Raw genomic sequence first — 13,817 nt, 5'->3', positions numbered from 1 at the left:
CCACACTTCCTTCGCTTCCCGACAGCGGTTGGTGAGTCGACTCGTCCTTGGGAGAGGCCGCTGGACGGTTCTGCCCAGACCTGTCGCGCGCTCACAATCTTTTTCGGTCCCGCTCGGAAGCCTACGCGGACGCTTCCGGGTCACGCGGCGCAGAAACCGCGAGTCATGTGACACCAAGATGGCGGCGCCGCGGTAGCTGGCTCCGGGTTGTGGCGTCCGAGGAGCCGCGACGGTTTCTGCCCTCGGGCCGTGGGGGCGGCAACGCTTGACTGGTCCTTGCGGCGCCCCGTAGCCCGGCGTTAGGCACCGGTTCAGGGCTGGGCTGTCGCTGTCGCGGTGGGGTCGGGGGAGTGCCGGTGACCTCGCTGCAGGTGTCCTGCGCCGGACGCTCTCGCCGGAGGAGGAGGAGGAGGAGGAAAAGGAGGACAACCGGCCTACCTGGTCTTCTGGACCTGCGGAGTCCATGGGCCTCTGAGGGCTGTAGAGGAGCTATACCTCTCAGGGGACCGTGGGAGTTCGAGTCTTCGAGTCTGTGAGGGGCAGCCTGGTACCCCTGAGGGCGCAAAGAAGACCGCAGAGACTTTGCTTCCTCTTCCAGAGGCCTGGCTTCCCTGCGTTGATTACCCCTTCATTCTTTCTCACTTCCTCTCAATGCTCTCTCCGTATATCTGGAAATATGATCAGCGCCCCTGACGTGGTGGCCTTCACCAAAGAGGAGGAGTACGAGGAGGAGCCTTACAATGAGCCCCCCTTGCCTGAAGAGTACTCGGTGCCACTCTTCCCCTTTGCCAGCCAGGGAGCCAACCCATGGTCCAAACTGTCCGGGGCCAAGTTCTCTCGGGACTTCATTCTTATTTCCGAGTTCTCGGAGCAGGTGGGACCCCAGCCCTTGCTGACCATCCCCAATGACACCAAAGTTTTTGGTACTTTCGATCTCAATTATTTCTCCTTGCGGATCATGTCTGTGGATTACCAGGCTTCCTTTGTTGGCCATCCCCCTGGTTCTGCCTACCCCAAGCTGAACTTTGTGGAGGACTCCAAGGTGGTGCTGGGAGACTCCAAGGAGGGAGCCTTTGCCTACGTGCACCACCTTACCCTGTACGACCTAGAGGCCCGGGGCTTTGTGAGGCCCTTTTGCATGGCTTATATCTCAGCGGACCAGCACAAAATAATGCAGCAGTTTCAGGAGCTCTCGGCTGAATTTTCCAAAGCTTCTGAGTGCTTGAAGACAGGCAACAGGAAGGCTTTTGCGGGAGAACTTGAAAAAAAACTGAAAGACTTGGATTACACCAGGACAGTGCTGCACACGGAAACGGAGATCCAGAAGAAGGCCAATGACAAAGGCTTTTACTCATCTCAGGCAATTGAGAAAGCCAATGAACTGGCCAGTGTAGAGAAGTCTATCATTGAACATCAAGACCTGCTGAAACAGATCCGCTCGTACCCGCATCGAAAGTTGAAGGGGTCTGCTCCGTGTCCTGGGGAGTCGGAACACACCCAGGATCAGGCCAGCCAGGCAGCCGCTACCTCTAACCTCGATGAGTCTGCTGACACAGACCTTTACACCTGCAGACCTGCTTATACCCCGAAACTCATCAAAGCAAAGTCCACCAAGTGTTTTGACAAGAAGCTGAAGACCTTGGAAGAGCTCTGTGACACTGACTATTTCACCCAGACCCTGGCTCAGCTCAGCCACATAGAGCACATGTTCAGAGGAGACCTGTGCTACCTCCTGACCAGCCAGATTGACAGAGCACTTCTAAAACAACAGCATATAACAAACTTCCTCTTTGAAGATTTTGTGGAGGTTGACGACAGGGTGGCAGAGAAACAAGAGAGTGCACCCCCTAGGCCCGGTCCAGGCAGGCCGCCTTCCAGATCTTTGGAAGAATGTCCGATTCCTCAAGTGTTAATTAGCGTTGGTTCTTACAAGTCCAGTGTGGAGTCTGTGCCCATCAAGATGGAGCAGGAACTTGGAGATGAGGAGTACAAGGAAGTGGAGGTGACAGAAATGAGCAGTCTTGACCCCCAGGAAAACTTGGACTACTTGGATATGGATATGAAAGGGAGCATCAGCAGTGGCGAAAGCATCGAGGTTCTGGGCACAGAGAAGTCTGCCGCTGTGCTGCCTAAGTCCGACAGCCAGGCCAGCCTCACGGTGCCACTGAGCCCCCAGGTGGTCCGGAGCAAAGTGGTCAGCCACAGGACCATCAGCGAGGACAGTATTGAAGTCCTCAGCACCTGCCCCTCGGAGGCCCTCATCCCTGACGATTTTAAGGCCAGCTACCCAAGTGCCATTAACGAAGAAGAATCCTATGCAGATGACAGTGACGGAGCCATCCACTTCCGGGCCAGCGTCAGCCCGCCGTTGCTGGGTGAGGCAGAGGAGGGCAGCTTAGAAACCCCCCCATCACAAATAGACACCTCCTGCTGTATTGGGAAGGAGAGCGACAGTCTGCGGGTGCCCCTCTCCCCTCCAGCCCACATGCCCTTGGAGCAGGACGGAGTGGTGAGCATCCCCCCGCAGCGCTATAGGCAGAAGGATCAGGGGTTCCATGTGGACTTTGCAGTGGAAAATGCCAACCCTTCCCGAGACGACAGTTCCGAAGGCTTCCCTGCTGATGAACTGGACCCAGACCGCCTGCTGGCGAGCCGGGACATCAGTAAGACCAGCTTGGACACCTGTTCGGACACTGCCAGCAACATGAGCAGTGTAACCTCCACCAGCTCAGACCGGACTCCCGCCTCCGCTCATTCCAGTGGCTCCTCTTCCGAGAGGCATAAAAAGAGGGCCGGCCAGAACGCCTTAAAATTCATCCGTCAGTACCCCTTTGCCCACCCAGCCATCTACTCCCTGCTCAGCGGAAGGACACTTGTGGTGCTGGGGGAGGACGAGGCCATAGTGAGGAAGCTGGTGACGGCGCTGTCCATCTTTGTCCCCAACCACAGCCGTTACGCCAAACCGGTGAAGCACTGGGTCTCTTCTCCTTTGCATATCACGGATTTTCAGAAGTGGAAGCTTATCGGCCTTCAGAGGTAACTGGTTGCCCGTAGGGGCGGTAGGGAAGGGCCCCGTCCTGTTAGAGACGAGGCTTCGGACGTACAGCCCTCTGGGGAAGGTGCACAGGTTCACGTGGTAGGCCCAGAATTGGGGGACCTGGCTTCCAGACTGGGCCCTCGACACCAGCTCCTTCCGTAGCTTTCGGCAGATCATTCCCTTTCTCTGGTCTTCTGTTTCATCATCCCTCGCAGGACGGATTGCCGTTCAGTGCTGGTTGCCAGCCCTGGCCTGCGACCTGCTGTGTCAGAATTATTTAGGAGAGTTTTCTAGATCATGGAGTTCTGGGTCGTCCCCCTGCCCCCCACACAGGTTCTGATTCAATTGGTCTAGGGCAAGACCTGGAGTTTCTCTGGTATACGGCAAGGTTTGGGGAACAACCAGACTTCTAGATCTCAGATTTTCTCTGATTCTCAAATTCACACTCTGGTGTAAATGATCGAGGAGAGGTCGGCTTCTGAGAAAGCGCTGTGGTAGTCCTAGAAGGTGGCAGCCATCACTGTGACAGGGACATCAGGGGACTCCGTGGCTTTCATTTCACTGTCCTTAGAAGGCTGTTTCCCCCCCCACCCCTCGCCTCCAGAAATGCAAGAGCCACTTCTCTGCTTGAATGCTTTCTATTTCATTTTCCCACAATGCTTGTGTTGCAGTAGACTCATTGTCTTTTTTCCAAATACTGCTTGACAAGTTGTCTGGCCCAAGGGTCTCTTTCCCTCGGAGCAGGCACGGTGTTCTGTTTCCTCGTTCACTTCTCTGCACCCACTTGGCACATCTGTAAGACAGCGGTGCTGACATAGCCAGCTGTGCTTCCCGTGCCACATGGGAAGAGAGAAGGGATTTCTGCCATGCTGCAATCAGCAGTCGTTCGTTCCAATTTTCTGACTCTCCTTTTGCATTGGTCCCTAGTATCAGCGAGGTCCCCGTCACTCGAGTGGCCTTGTGTTTGCCCCTCTTGCAGGAGTCACCCCGCCCTCGCTCTAACCCTTGCTGTATGAGGCTTTCCGCGGGGTTGTGGCAGTGGTGTTTAAGCAGGTGGCGCCTCCACGTCCTGCCTTGGCTCACTGCCCGTCCCGGTGGGTGCTAGGGGTTCATCTGGAGGTGCCTGAGCAAGGGCACTGGCCTGGAGGAATTCATAGTTCTCCAGGGGAGACGGGTGACAGGGAGGGGAGTGCCAACAGCAGGTGCATCGTGTGTTCTAAGGAAACAGAGGGGGCGACTGAGTGACGTGTGGGAAGTGAGGGAGGGGGTGCCTGGGGAAGGCTGGGGGTCTTCGGCTGAGGCACCAGGAGGACGAGCTTGCCAGTGTGGGAAAAGAGTGATGACATGGGGACTTGGTGTGACATGGCCCAGACCCCTGGAGCAGCCCCTTCTTCGGGCCGCCCAGCAGACCGAGCGGGGGCCCTTGCTTATGGGCGCAGACACAGGCTGGGGAGTGAGAGGCTGCCCCGGGCGCCCTTGCAGACTGTGTCCTTCCTCCCAGGATCCGGTCCCTCTGCCGATGCCAGCTCTGTGCTCGGGTGTAGCCTGTCTGTCCCAGCAAGGCAAGGGCTTTTCAGGGATCGCATTTGCCCCTGATCTTGGTGGAAGAACGGGTTCGTGTCCCTTGCATACACATACCACTTCTCCGAGTCTCTCCCCTCGCCCCAGCCCTGACCCCTTTCCATTTTTCTTCCCCAAAAGATGGAGAATGTAAAATGCACTTCAGTCTGTTGTCAGCTGGCTTATCCGGGACCAGGCTCAGGACAGTCTTGCCCTTCCCAGAGGCTTTCCCTGAAATTCCCTCCTTAAAACGGGCTGGGATGGCAAAAGAAGTTATCTCTTCTGCCAGCTCCGTTCCATCGGGTACCCAGCTGGAGTGTGGCGTTGAGGGTTCTGAGGCCTGGGCGGGGCTGCCTTGGGAAGCCTGCTGTGGTCAGTTCATGAAGTCTGGCCGCAAGAGAAGGTAGCTGGTGGGTGGGCTCCCTGAGGTGGAGGAGAAGGCAGGAGGTGGTCTGAGTCCTGGGCCAGCCCTACCAGTAGTCAGCCACTGTGGGCACATGAACAAGTCCCTCCTCCACTGTGAGAGGGTTGGATCACTGAATGATCATTAGCCAAATATTTACAGAGGACTGTGAGACGCTAGCCCCCACAGCCAGAATCATATGGTGAGTCAGCCGTGGTGCGTCCCCGTGACAGGCCGAGCACCATCTTCGGGGTGGGGGAGGGTCCCTCACACCAGTCCCCGCTCTGTCACCATACTGTCACCACACAAGGCTCTTTCTGTCTATAGACGGAGTTGCCAAGACCTGTCTTGTGAGAGCGGCTGTGGAAAGGCCCATTGCATCTGGTCCGTGTCTGATCAGTGCGAGCGCAACTCTGATAACCTGGCGGGGATGCACACAGGTTGAAGGGAGGCTGGCGAGGGCCGCCGATGCTGAGTGGGGCCCTCACCAGCCGCCTTCAGAGCCTTTAACCAGCCCTCTGAGAAGGTGAGAGGCCCATCAGAAGTGCCAGACGAGAGCATTGCAAACAGCCCCGAGAGGGGGAGCGTCTCCCAGTGCTCACCTTCTCAGACCTTCTAGATGTGCACAGATGTTGGGGATTGGCAAGGGCTGCCTCCAGAGGGTCCTGCTCTGGTGTGACATACAGTGTGCGGGGGTTCGAGGCCTTGTTCGCTAGGGGGCATGTCACTGGAGTGGGGACTGGATTGTCACAGCTCTCCCGAGGAAATCCTGAGAGGTGGGTGGCAGACACCATCTGAATGTATCCAGAGACAAAAGCCATGGGGTTGTGGCCCGGGGCAGGTAGGGAGGGGCGCTGTGGGTCCTGATGCTTCCACGATCGGCCCTGTGGATTTTTGGACCAGGCCTCTCCTGTCTCCCTCATTCGCCCAGCAAAGCTTGTTGAACGTGCCTGCGAGCCGGGCTTCCCGGGCTCCATGTGTGGAGAGCTGCAGGAAAGGGTCACATCTGGAAAGAACGTAACACCCTTTGCTGTGCTCGCCCTTTGAAGAAGTGCTCAGAGCTATGGGTATCAGTGGTGAGTCACCCCAGCCGGCAGAACCAGTGTTGAAACTGGGAGGCAGGAGGACGCCCATCTGAGGATGGGCATTAAAGAGTAGTTGTAGAAGAGGGGCCTTTGTGTGGCCGTGAACTTCCTTGCCGGGGGTGGGGATGGGAATGGGGGGAGTTCCGGTCTGGGGGAGCTGGGTTAACCTGTGTGCTGGGTTAACCTGGAATCTGAGAACTGAGACCCAGGAGAGTCTCTCCCCACTCAGGTGCTCTGGCCTGCTGCGAAAACCAGCTCTGATGATGAACCGCTTTTAAAGACTCCCCCCTCCACAGCTGCCAGCTGCATTAGCACTTGACTTTTTTTCCCCCTAAAGTAGGCCTTCTGCCTGGAGATGCTCATGCACTGGATCCATCGCTTGTGGGTACGCGATGGGCAGATAACCATGTTGGTTTCCCATTATTTTAAATCAGAATGAAGGAGAATTGTATTGCTTGCCAAGTCGCAGGAACAAGCCCCAGACAGCTCAGTACGGATGGGAGGAGGTGCTAGGAGGGGGGTCAGAGGCCCTGGTTGAGTCCCGCCTCAGCCACTTTGCAGCTGGGGGGGACCTTTCGTGAGCCATGGCCCCTCTCTGGGCCTTGGTGTTTGCATCTACCCAGAGCCTACCCCCGGCGTTGGGATGGACGGTAAGGAATCTAAGACAGGTGTGGGAGGTGAAGCCCGAGGCTCTCAGTCACCTTGCAGTGTCGCCGGGACCAGAGGTGTGGGCTTGCCGCTTTCCATGCTGCCTTGCCCCCTTGTGAGGAGTGTTGTGGGAAGACACATGTGTGGGGAGATGTGGGGTGCCAGAGCTCCCTGGGGACGACCGGGCCTGAGGCCGGGTGTTTAGCACGACGGGGGCTGGAGTGGAGGGGCAGGAGCATGGGGTGGGGAGGCCTGGCTTTGCCGCCATGGCAGAACCTCGGAGGGGCCGGATGTGCCCGGCTCAAGGGGGCATTTGGCTTATGGACGGGGCCCCTCCTGGGGTGGGAGTTGCCTGAGCACGTTGGTAGCGTGGCTGAGGAGGCCTGGGTCCCCGAGAAGCCGGGGAGCCTCCTGGCCTCATCACCCATGTGACGGGGGCCATAGCCCACTGCTCGCCTCATGGTTTCCAGGACGCATGGCCTGTGTGGCTCTCTGTCTTCTTGTCTGTGACCCTTCTCTTGTGTGGTCCAGATGCCATCCCAGGTTCTCGGAGCCCACCTTTGTTGCAAGGCCCAGCTCCAGAACCTTCCTGGCCCTGGTGCTCCCTCTTTCACTCGGGGTCCCCTGGGCATGTCTTATCTTCCCGGCCAACCAGGCTCGTACCTCACTCCCTCCTCTGCCCCCAGGTTGCTGCCTGGCATACAGCAGGTGCTGTTAACTGTACAAGGACATGACAACACCCAGGAAGGAAAAAATATAATGAGATTGCCTTGGTCCCCCGAGTGCCTGTCAGTCCTCTGTACGCAGTACCTGAGACCTAACACAAGCTATGAATTCCAGACGTGTGTCGGTCTGTGAAATCTCTGGTCAGCCAGACCTTTGCCAGACTGCAAGGCTGGCCGACTCTGGCTTCTCTGGGAAGACTGATCTAAAGGGTTTTAAAGAGCTGCTTACTAGGGCGGGTCACCCTGATCCCTTTCCTCGCTGGGCTAGCCTTGCCTCCCTGTGCTCTGTGAGCGTGGTAGCGGGCACTGGGCCTGAGGCGAGTTCAGCCAGTCCCGGCCCGCAGAAGCGCCGTGCGGTGGGAGAGACAGGAGATAAATGGCCGTCCCCATACTGTTCGGTGCCAGGCTGTCGAGACTGAAGGCCAGGCACTGTCCTAAACACGACCAATTTTGTCTGTGCAGTGACTGCGTGAGGCAGAACTGGTTATCTCTGTGTTACAGATGGGGCTCAGAGGGGGTAGGGAACTTGGCCAAAGTCACAAAGCAAAAAAGTAGAGAAGCTGAGGGAGGGGATCAGGGGTGGCTGGGTAAGGTTTAAGTTGGCGTAGAGGCAAGCACAAATGGGAGGGAAGGGTCCTCTGGGCAGAGCCTACAGGCCCAGGGTTTTGAGGCCCTACTGAGAGTGTGGCATGGCTTCCAGGAAGTCATCGTGGAAGTCACAGATGGGGCTTGAGAGGCCCTCGGGCCACGCCCAGGCACTCGGACTTGGTCGCAAGGGTGGTGAGGAGCCCTTTGAAGGGCATCAGGGTCAGATTTGCCTTCCAGAAAAAGCGAGGGAGCGTTGGCTGGTGGGAGCCGGCCGGGCCCAAGCCTTTCCTCCTGACGCTGGCCTGTGTGTTTCAGGGTGGCGTCCCCCGCCGGCACCGGCAGCCTCCACGCCCTGAGCCGCTACAGCCGCTACACCAGCGTCCTGGACCTGGACAACAAGGCCCTCCGCTGCCCCCTGTACCGGGGCGCCCTGGTGCCCCGGCTAGCCGACCACCGCACGCAGATCAAGCGGGGCAGCACATACTACCTGCACGTCCAAACCGTGCTGACCGAGCTCTGCTCCAAGGCCTTCCTCTACACTTTCTGCCACCACCTGCACCTGCCCGCGCACGACCAGGAGACCCCGGACGTGGTTGCCAGCCGCCAGGCGAGCTTCCTGAAGCTGACCCTGGGGCTGGTGAGCGAGGACGTGACGGTGGTCCGGCACCTGGCCGAGCTGCTCAAGCTGCGCTACACGCAGGAGGCTCCCGGGACCGGCCGCCCCACGCTCAGGTTCGACTACGTGCCCAGCTTTTTGTACAAGATCTGACATCCGCCCCAGCCACTGTGACCGAGACCTGTGACTCAGGGTACGGGGAGGGCAGGGTGGGCGTGAGCGAGCAGGCCTCTGAGCTTTTGAGACTTCTGGCGTCATCGGGGGAGGGAACGCAAGGTGGCAGCCCCGGTCCCCGGCTGGCGTCGGGCGGTCTGGGAGGTGGACTCGGGCAGAGGCGGGTGCCTGGGTCTCGGCGTCAGTGAGGACAGCGACAGACCCCACTCCGCCTAGCAAGGACTGGCCGCTGCGGTCGGGAGGGGCCGCTTGGTTTCCTGAGGGCTGGGCAGCGGGCCGGGAGGGAGCCAGCACTCTCTCGAGGCGGGATGGCGAAGCCCCGACGGGAGGGGCGCGCTGGCAGAGTCCGCTCCCGGACACTGGGCGGCCAGATCAGGGGAAGCACCCTGTTCCCTGGAACGGTTTAGTGGGAGACAGGACAACAGACCATCCGTTGCGTCATCCAGATCCCACCTGGGGTCCTTCCCTCCGGCACCCTAGAGCCCTCCATCCCAGAGGAGGCCCGTGGATGAGTGAGGTGGAGGGAGGCAGCTCTGCCTCAGCTGGGCGCTGGCAGACACGGAACCTTCTGGGCCCCGAGGCTGGAGGGAGAGCGAGCAGCACCCTGTCTGGTCCTGGCTTCCCCACTAGGCACAGAAGTGCCCGTGGGTGGTCTTCGCGGCTGCTTTACCCCGGGCAGCTGGAGTGGCTAGTTAGGCGCCCGTCCCTGCTTGTGATTGAGAACCACGCTCACAGCTAGAGAGCCTGGGAGACGGGCAGGGCCACGGGGCCTCGAGGCCGGCAGCACTGTGGAAGGGTTTGGGAGCCAGCAGGCCTCTGGGAGGCTGGAGGCCGTGAGGCCACACTGTGCTCTCGGGGACGGTCGGCAGATATGCTGGGACTTGGCCGAGGTCCCCTTCCCTCCCCCAGTCCTCTACCTGCAGCAAACCTTTGCAACCACTTCACTACCTCTTGCAGGGTCTCCTGGGCACGGTGACAGCGGGGTTCTGCCCAGCTGGTTGATCTGGAGAGGCAGCCCAGCTGGCGAGAACCCAGGGCCGGGGTCTCCTCCGGGAAGGAGGAAAGCCTCCTTGTGTGGGCTGTCTTCGTGGACCTGGCCCATGGGAGCCTCACCACTGCTCGCTCCTGCCCCCGCGCCACCCCCGCAAATACACGCACCTCACCCCTGTTCACTCCCACCGCACGCGGGCCCCCCAGATATGGTTACCTCACTGCAGCCACTCAACTCGCAGCGGCTCACTCCCAGCCCCACGTGAGCCCTCCCCCCAGGGAAGGAGACAGTGTCCCCGCTTCACCTCCCTGACGCCCCTGACACAGTTGCTATTGGTTTGTAGATGGAGGGTTTCTTGCAACCTCGCAATTTTTACACTTTTTTTCCCCCGTTTTTTTAATGGCTGCTTTTTTCCTCCAAGTAGGGAGAGCCCTTAGTATGACTGCTTTTTAACATGGTCCGAGAGAATTGTGCTTCAGACCCGGACCGGCCAGAAGGCAGTCGCTCCTGGGCGTGCACGTCTCCGGGCGCTGCATACCGTGTCGTTGGGGTCTTGCTGTCGAGATCGGCCTCCCAGGCAGCTCCGTGGTGCACCACGGAGGCTGTGTAGGGCAGGCAGGGACCCGAGACGAGTGTTCATGTCATGTCACTCCCACGGCCCCTTCCTGGCCCGCCTCCTCCGTTGGCTCCCGGCCGTCGGCTTCTGTCAGGGCCCCCAGTCCTGGCAGGAGGTGTGTGATTTTGAGTCTGAGGCTGGGACTGAGAAGAACCTTCTGTGGCAGACGGTCTGTCTATATCCCATGGGTTTTCTTTGTACCTGTGCCCGTTGCATATGTTCCCACGCAGAAGAGTCGCCAGGAACGACTTGGCAGCTTCGAAAGGCGAAGCGTGTGTTTGCACGTGGGGAAGGCTGTGTAGGAAGCCTGTTTCTCTCCGTGGGCTCCCCGCTTCATCGCTGCCTCCAGCATCCCTCGTGTTCAAGATGCTGTTTTGTTCTCTAACTGGGTGGCTCGCTGTCTGCTCATGCCTCCAGGGACATGACCTTACGACACTTTATCTCCATGGCACGGGAAGGTCTCTGGGGTCCACTGACGAGACTGAAAGCGATCGTTGGTGCCATCGTTACTTTTCTGTGTCACACCATCGTGGACTGCACAGTGATGTCACCGTGCTGTCACCTGGGAAACTGATCAAGGCAGAAGGTCAGTCCTCCGTGGCATTCCAGCAGCAAAAGCCATCACTACCGTGCTCTGAAGTAGATGTCACTTTGGAGGGGGTTTGCGTGGAAGCTCTGTCTCAGGGATGGTTACAAAGGCCCCAGGATGCTGAGGCGAGGGACCAGGCGGGGGTGAACAGAACAGGCGTGTCCTGTCCTGGGGCTGGCCTCCGGCGCAACTAAGGAAAGAGTTTCCCCCTTGAGCCCTTCCTGCATGGCTTCATGGACCAGTAGGTAGATTCCAGGTTTTAAATTTTGGTTAAAGTCTAACTTTCCATTGTGGCCGTTTCAAAGGATGGCTGGATGCCGGGGGTGTTTCTTTCCAGAGGGATTTCAAAGTGGTGCTGGGACAGAGCCAGTTTGGGAGGCGCTGGAGACCGTGGACCTATCCTTCCCAGACCCCCTCCACTTTGGAAAACCCACTAAAAGTCCTGCATCTAAATCTGAAGGTGGGGGGAGCCCTATGCAGTGGGACTCCTCTCTTTAAGAATTTTCGTTTGAGGTTTGTCTCAAATAAAATGTGTTAAAAACACTTCGCAGAAAATAGAGGACATCTGTGCCTCTTACTACTTTGTCAGTCCTGACTCCCTTTGAAGTCCCAGGCACCAGAAGTGTGTCTGGGATTTATTTTGCCTTTATTTCCGATCTAGTCACACTTCCTGCCCCACCCCCAACCCTTTCTCAAGCAGGTTCAGGCCGAGAGCAGGCTGATCAGCTAGCAGTCCTGCAGTAGTGATTTCTAGAAACTCCACGTGACAGAGGAGTCAGAGCCTTTGTAGCACCGTGGCCCTTGGGATGCTCTGACCTGAGCCGCTGCCTCACACCTCACTGTTTCCTTTAGGGATTTGCTCCTTTGGTGGAATCTTCAGATTTTAGAAATCGTGACTTGTCCATGATTTACTGCAGTGGCTGAAGTTACGTGACTTGCACCAGAATTTGGAAATGGACAATGGTAGCCCCCCTGTCATTTCCCATCCAGCTTTTAACTTCTTTGTTGCTATATTCAAGGTACAGTAGGTTCCCACCTCAGACAAAGAACATAGCCCAGTTCAAATCCCAGGAAGGTCAACAGATTGTGCCCCAAGTGTCAGGGTTGCTACAGTTCCGTGACGTGTTTCAGAGGCTGAGAGCAGCAAAGAGCTCACCTACATACCGACCACCCACTTCCGCCAGTGCGGGATGCACGCCCCCACCTCCCTGGGGGTGTTGCAAGGCAGGGCAGCTTCTCGTGCTGCTGCCCAGCTGGTAACACTCAGCTGGTGGGGAGCCCATCCGCAAGTACCGACCACCTTCCAAGGAACCCATCTCCCAAGCCAGCAATCCGGTTTTACTTCCTATCTCCCTAGAAAGCTCAGAAGAAAGTGCCTTGGTTTGTGCTCTGAAGCCCACCAGCCAGCTCTCTGGCTCTTCTCCAGTACTGTGATAGAAAGTGACGGAACTGGAATCTTCCAAGGAGATACGGTATTAACAGACCGCAAAACAGAAAAAGCATCAAATTTTTGCTTCTGGCTGGAAAGACCACCGGTCTCAGCTGCAAAAGTCTGAGCACACCAAGTGTTCCTGAGCCCTCAGAGAAAGCTGTGAGCCCTCATCTAATCTGGTCTTACCGGTCAAGGTTTGGTTATGGCCGTGGGGAGGACGAAGTGGGGGCTGGGGCCGAGGGGAGCCCCGCGCGAGCACTTTGCAGTGAATTAAGCTGCTGCTAGGGAGCCCCAGCTTCCTGGAAATAATTGTTCAGTTCCAAAATGGAGGCCACGTTGTGAGGGGATATTGGAGGTGGTGTTTTGTCTTCAGTTCTGGGAAGGGGGAGCCAAGACTGGCTTGGCAGGATCATGGCTCCCAAAGTTAAAGCAGATGGGGACTGGTGTGTCACCCACCCGCCAAGGAGTCTGCAAGCAGCCCGTCCCCACTCGTGCTGGAGGGAACACCAAGAATGTGCTGGACCCCAGGCCCCACGGGCGCCCTCCAGGCAGGACTACAGGGGTGCCTCGCTCACAGACTGCCCAGCGCTGGCTGGCTGTACAGCTTGGGGTGAAAAAAAAAAAAAAAAAAAAAAGCCACCTTTTAAAAAGGCCGCAGTGAAAAGCGTAGTCTGTGATGAATTCGTATCTGTTATTTTTGGAGAGCTATTTTATTACTGCATGTTCTTCTGTCCAAGCGTGTGAACGCTGAGTCCCACCACCGCGTGAGCTGCGCTCATCCCAGCACACGCCCCTCGGACACCCGTGTGACCGCATCTCCTGGGTGGGGCTACACCGGAGTTTAACCAGAGTCAATGCCAAACAAATAGTCTGAGAAGTGTACTTTTTAAGAAATTAATTTATTTGAGTTCAGATATTTTTGAAATATAAAAATTGGTTGTATTTTTTAAAAGCTATTAATTCTTGTAGACATTCTGTGGTTACAAATTTGATTGTGCTTATTATTAAAAATGGTCATCTATGTTTTGCACTTCAGCTTTGTGAAAAATAAAGTTTCTCTGGGAAGGTGACATTTGGTTTCCTGATTATAGGAGGGAGCTGGTTATCCTGCACAGGGCAGGGAACCCCCCCCACCCCCGCCACCGCTGGTTCTCACCCCCGATAAGACCTAGCACACACACACCCCCAAGGGGTGGGGGGTGAAGGAAACTTTTCACAATGTCCTGAGCTGCTGTGGAGAAATTCCCACCATACTGGGGGGCACCTTGTACAACTCACCAGAAGCTTCAAAATTTCTCTTCTTAGTTGTGACAGCCGTCAGTCAGTCCTACTTTGGCAGCCCTCCACATAGTA

The 13,817-nt window shown here is 57.3% G+C and overlaps 1 protein-coding gene across 1 annotated transcript; it reads left to right on the top strand.

The window, feature by feature from the left end:
- The first annotated feature begins 15 nt into the window (after window positions 1-15).
- SMCR8 (SMCR8-C9orf72 complex subunit) lies at window positions 16-9,121 on the top strand. Its single transcript, XM_032841290.1, has 2 exons — window positions 16-3,036; window positions 8,362-9,121. The coding sequence occupies exons 1-2, from the start codon at window positions 677-679 to the stop codon at window positions 8,813-8,815; spliced, it is 2,814 nt and encodes a 937-aa protein (XP_032697181.1). The 5' UTR covers window positions 16-676; the 3' UTR covers window positions 8,816-9,121.
- The last annotated feature ends 4,696 nt before the right edge of the window (window positions 9,122-13,817 follow it).

Source organism: Lontra canadensis, unplaced genomic scaffold (assembly GCF_010015895.1).
Source record: "Lontra canadensis isolate GAN:19392208 unplaced genomic scaffold, GSC_riverotter_1.0 scaffold122, whole genome shotgun sequence".
NCBI classification, from domain to species: domain Eukaryota; kingdom Metazoa; phylum Chordata; class Mammalia; order Carnivora; family Mustelidae; genus Lontra; species Lontra canadensis.
The sequence above is the reverse complement of the archived record's forward strand: the minus strand, read 5'-3'. Positions and strand labels throughout refer to the sequence as shown.